This window comes from Triticum urartu, chromosome 5 (genome assembly GCF_003073215.2).
Source record: "Triticum urartu cultivar G1812 chromosome 5, Tu2.1, whole genome shotgun sequence".
NCBI classification, from domain to species: domain Eukaryota; kingdom Viridiplantae; phylum Streptophyta; class Magnoliopsida; order Poales; family Poaceae; genus Triticum; species Triticum urartu.
In genome coordinates this window covers 514,961,924-514,966,601 of record NC_053026.1, presented here as the reverse complement: position 1 = coordinate 514,966,601, position 4,678 = coordinate 514,961,924, and the positions used below count along the sequence as shown (strand labels likewise).

The 4,678-nt window shown below is 47.8% G+C and overlaps 1 protein-coding gene across 1 annotated transcript; it reads right to left on the bottom strand.

Moving 5' to 3' along the window:
- Window positions 1–587: 587 nt before the first annotated feature.
- On the bottom strand, window positions 588–1,150 carry LOC125556502. Its single transcript, XM_048719225.1, has one exon. The coding sequence runs from the start codon at window positions 1,129–1,131 to the stop codon at window positions 718–720; it is 414 nt and encodes a 137-aa protein (XP_048575182.1). The 5' UTR covers window positions 1,132–1,150; the 3' UTR covers window positions 588–717.
- Window positions 1,151–4,678: the final 3,528 nt, after the last annotated feature.

Here is a 4,678-nt window from a genome sequence, read left to right as displayed (position 1 = left end):
ATCGACCAAACCAGTATGAAGATAAGAGGCAGGTGTTATACCGAACAGTCGAACTATGAGTTGCGCGACCACCGGAGAACAAGACATTGCAACCGCCGGCTGCTCCGGCCTGCACCCTGCAGAGCCAAATCTACTGATCAACAGTTCTACCACACGCAGAGTAAACATTTCTGCTAGAAATAGGACTCCCAAACCAGCGCAGACAGCAGTGCACCTCGTCGCCGCCCAAATCCGATAAACAAAGCACCAAATTTCACGAATCAATCGATCGATCTTTCAGTGAACCGCAGCTCCTCATGGGACAAGGAATAGTTAATTTCAAAAATTGCATGCAGGCAGGGATTGATCGACCGCAGGCGCCGAGTCGCAAGCTACCACGAAATCGAAGGAGGAAGCCTGATCTGATCCTCTCCGCCGCGGAGATCATCCATCTGCAAAGGCCGTCCATCGGTCGATCGGCCGAGATCCAGCCAAGCCAGCTAGCAACTGTGGAACAAAATAAATTCAGTTAAGAATTCGGAAGCCGACGTGGATGGATTCAGCTCCAGCCAACAAGTCTTATTGCAAGGATGAAACTTTTACAGCAAGATCGATAGTGATAGCGATTCCTCCCGGCGAGAGGAAGGAGAGGACTGCTAGCTCGACCTACAGGCTACCCCCTAGCAATCACTTGAATTACAAGATGGTTGGTCCCTCTCCCCTCTCATCTCTCCTCATCTATTCCTTCGTCCGGCTGCTGCCGCTGCGCTCTCCAATTGGCTCCGTCGCGGCGTAGATCTCGCTTATCAGGCGGTAGCGCTTCACCCTCCGCTGCCTTCCGGCCACCTCGTCGTCCTCATCTTCCTCCCAGTCCACGCAACCGCCAGGAATTATGGCGCCCTTAGCCGGCGGCGCCGTCGGGGTGTCCACGGAACGGAGGTAGGAGAAGGACCCGCCCGAGGACGCGCTGCTCTCGCTGAGGCGGATGAGCTGCTCGGCCACGTCGAGCTCGAGCGCCGTGAAAGCCTCCTTCCCCGCCAGTGCTGGCGCCCCGGCCTTCTTCGTCTTCTGCTCCGGCCCCATCTTCCGTTTCGCCGGGGGTGCCTCGCACTGTAGGAATTTCTTGGACGATTGGTGTGGCTGGGTTGCCATGGACGCGCGCGTTGGCTAATTTCGCCTCCTCTCTCTCGTCTACTCTTTCTTTGGTTGCTAGTTAATATTCCTTGTCCTTTCCTCTTGCTCTTGAGAGGAAGACTTGGGTTTTATTCTCTATTCTCCCTTGTTTTTTTGGATACGTTTAATTATTTCCATGGGTGGCTAACTGGCTATGCATAAATGTTCCTATAGCCTGGAATTGATTTGGCCTGACCAAGATTTGACATCTGCGTAATCTAGTGTAAATGTGCGCGTTTTCGTGTGGACGCGTCACGTGTGACATGTCGTGAGTTTTGGGTGGATACAGCGTGTAGCGCGTCCAATCGGCTATCTAGCACGTCGTCAGATCAGACCACTATCGGCACGCTCGGCTGGAGGTCCCACACGGCTCTATAAAATCCGTGATTATCTGTACATTTTGTCATAATCTAGGATTAACTTGTTTCTGGTTAGTTTCATACACATTGTTATCGTTGGATATTCACACGAGTAGGTTGACATGGATTTAAAAATTCGGACTAGTGATCAAACCAATGAGGTTTGTCGATTCAGGTTTTTACTGATTGGTCTGCTGGTTTACCAGTTCAATGTGTGGTTTTTTAGCCCCTAAAATATGTATTTAGCAACAAATACTCCAAGCAACATCTTAACCCAAATGTTAGAGATCTGATGTTAAATTTGTAAGGATTCTCAGTGAACGCCCTCATGCACGTCGAACTTGACGCACGAATTCTAATGTCTTCGTAGTGCATGCAACCTTTGAGCGAACTGCGAGATGACAACAATAATTGGTTAACTAATCACAATCTAAGCGAACACATTTGGGGATGGCAATTTCTGTTTTTAGGGCACCACAATTCTCACCAGTTTTTCGTTGATATAGCATGGCAATTTCCTGCGGCCAGCATGGCAATTTTCATCATTTTCTTTTCCAGGTTGGCAATTCTTCATGCTGCAATCATGGAATATCCCCCAAAACGCATGGCAATTAGGGCCTGTTCGGATGTCCCCTAGCTTCTCTAAATCCTGAAATCTCGCTTCTGTTTTCCAATTCCAGCTTCTTCGACGGATTGTGATCGATGGAAAAGCGTTCGGTTGGCTCGCTTCCGCTTCTCATTCGCGCCAGCAGGCCAGCCTGCCTGGGCGGGCTAGAGCCCAGTCAGCTCAAGAGGTAGACAGGAGGAGAGAGGATGGGCTTGGCCCAGATCGGAGGGAAAAGGTAACGAATCGGTATGTGAGTCACTTGGCGGTGGCATTACTTCATAAATTAGGCCAATTCCAGATCTCACTTTTCCTGGGATGACCAGAACCGCCGCTTCAGTTTTTTGCACATCGGCCACCCTCAGATCTGGGAAGCTAGCTTCCTGGAGTTGGACTGTTCGGTGCAACTCCCCTGGGGATTTACATGATCTGGAAGCTAGGCTATTGCCGAACAGGCCCTTACTCTGCTACAACATAGCTTTTTTCTACCACTCGTTTTATACAACATGACAGCTTTTACTTTATAACATGGTAAATCTTTATGTAATCGCATGATAATTTTATCATTTCACATGGCAATTCTGAAGCGTTGGCTAGGAGTGATGTTTTTTAGCGAACAAAATTGTAGTTCTCTCCTACCTAGCTAGGGGAATGATATTTCACTTTGGTGTCTTCCCTGCGGGACGTCAACGCGTTATCGTGGTCTTATTTTAAAATATGTGCAAAAACATGAGAGAGCGGCCAGCTTTAGCATCTTAATGAATGATATGGCTGAATGTACTAACTAGACCAAACTACCTACAGGAAACGGTAGATTGTAACACACATACTCATAAAGTCACAAAGTCACAATTTCACCAATCATAACACACAAATCGAACATAGAAGCAGCAACCCCAATCCCATTCTGCAATCTGCAATTATCTAGCAGATGACCACAGGACAAACAACGACATACACCATTACACATACAGTTTACACATGGAGGAGATAGTGGATGCACCTCGAGCATAATAGTGAAGAACATACCTCCTGCTCGCATCGGTGCTGAGTCGGTGCCTTGGTCCTGCTCGTGAATTCCATAGTCCTTTGTTGGAGGCTGGAGAAGCAGCGACAATCGCATCCTTTGGCATGAGAGTGTAGACTCAAGTTGTGTCAGTGGCGTCCTGGCCTAGAGAAGGCAGGAGCATGGACTTCAGCTGTGTGTCAGTGTATGTGACGTGCGAGAGAAGAGACAAGAGAGCGAAGTGGTCAGCGACTCAGCTAGCTAGGTACTGCTGGTGGCACTCCCGCTTGACCGCCCCTCCTCTGATTCGTCCACCGTCGAGCCATGGCCACATGTGGGTTACGATAGGTGCATTGGCTATAATATAAAAAAATTCCTACGTGCAGATCAACCGGCACTAGTAGAAAACAGGGCTTTGGTTTGGGCATGGCAATCCCATTAGTCCCGGTTCAGTCATGAATCGGGACCCATGGGGCATTCGTCCCGGTTCATGAGTCCAGGGGGCCGGCCGGAGCCTCGTAGGCATTGGTCTCGGTTCGTATGGACCAATTTGTCCCGGTTCTAGTTACGAACCGGTACCAATGGGCCTCGCCCCTGGTCCATAACCGTTGGTCCCGGTTCTTGGTTTGAACCGGGACAGAAGGCTGGGCTTTAGTCCCGGTTCCAGCCACGAACCGGGACAAATGAGTTGCATATATATATCCCATCGCCGCACCAGAGCACTCCACAGTGCTTTGTTTTTTCTAACCGGCAAGGAGAGAGCATTTGAGTGCTCTAGCTCATCTCCTATGCACATGAGGTGTTCGATGAAATGGCCGAGCCACACTAGTTAAGCTTTCTCCTCTCGAAGCTCGACCTCCAAACTCCATTTCCCCTGAGATTTGCATAGGTTTAGCGGTCTGTCACGTGCCGTCCCCGTCTTCACCGCCGTCGATCACCCGCGCCGATCTCGTCGCGGGCACCACCGTGGTGAGCCTCTTGTTCTTATATTGTTTTTGAAAAAAAATAATTCTTACTTTACATAGATACTTGTCTAATTTTCTAACTTTTATTATTGCTTGTTATTATATAGTGCAATGGTTTTGGTATCCGCCCCCGTCGGCCCTCGTCCTGTCTATGATTCAGATGTGGTATATATTATCTTTTTATAACTATTTGGTTCATTTATTGTTTATGAAAATTATGCCGACCAATGTGACATAGATTTTATTTATGTAGGAGGTAGTTGAATCGGAAATTCCAACCGACCCTATTGTCGAGAGGTTAAATTTAGTTGAAGAAGAAAATAATTACTTGAAGGAAAAAAAATTGAGGAGGAGAAGATGACATTGGAGTTGCATGTTGCGGATGTCGACGATGATCACAAAATCAAGATCGATGCAATGCGGTTGAAGATTAGAAAGATTAGAAAATATGCCATTCATACCGAGGCTTGGTATCATTATGCCGTTGGATCAATTTTTACCTTGGTTATGATTATGATCACATTTGTTGTTGCATTGAAAGGTTTTACATAGTTTCAATGTATGGTTTTAACTAGATGCTCCGGAGAGCTAT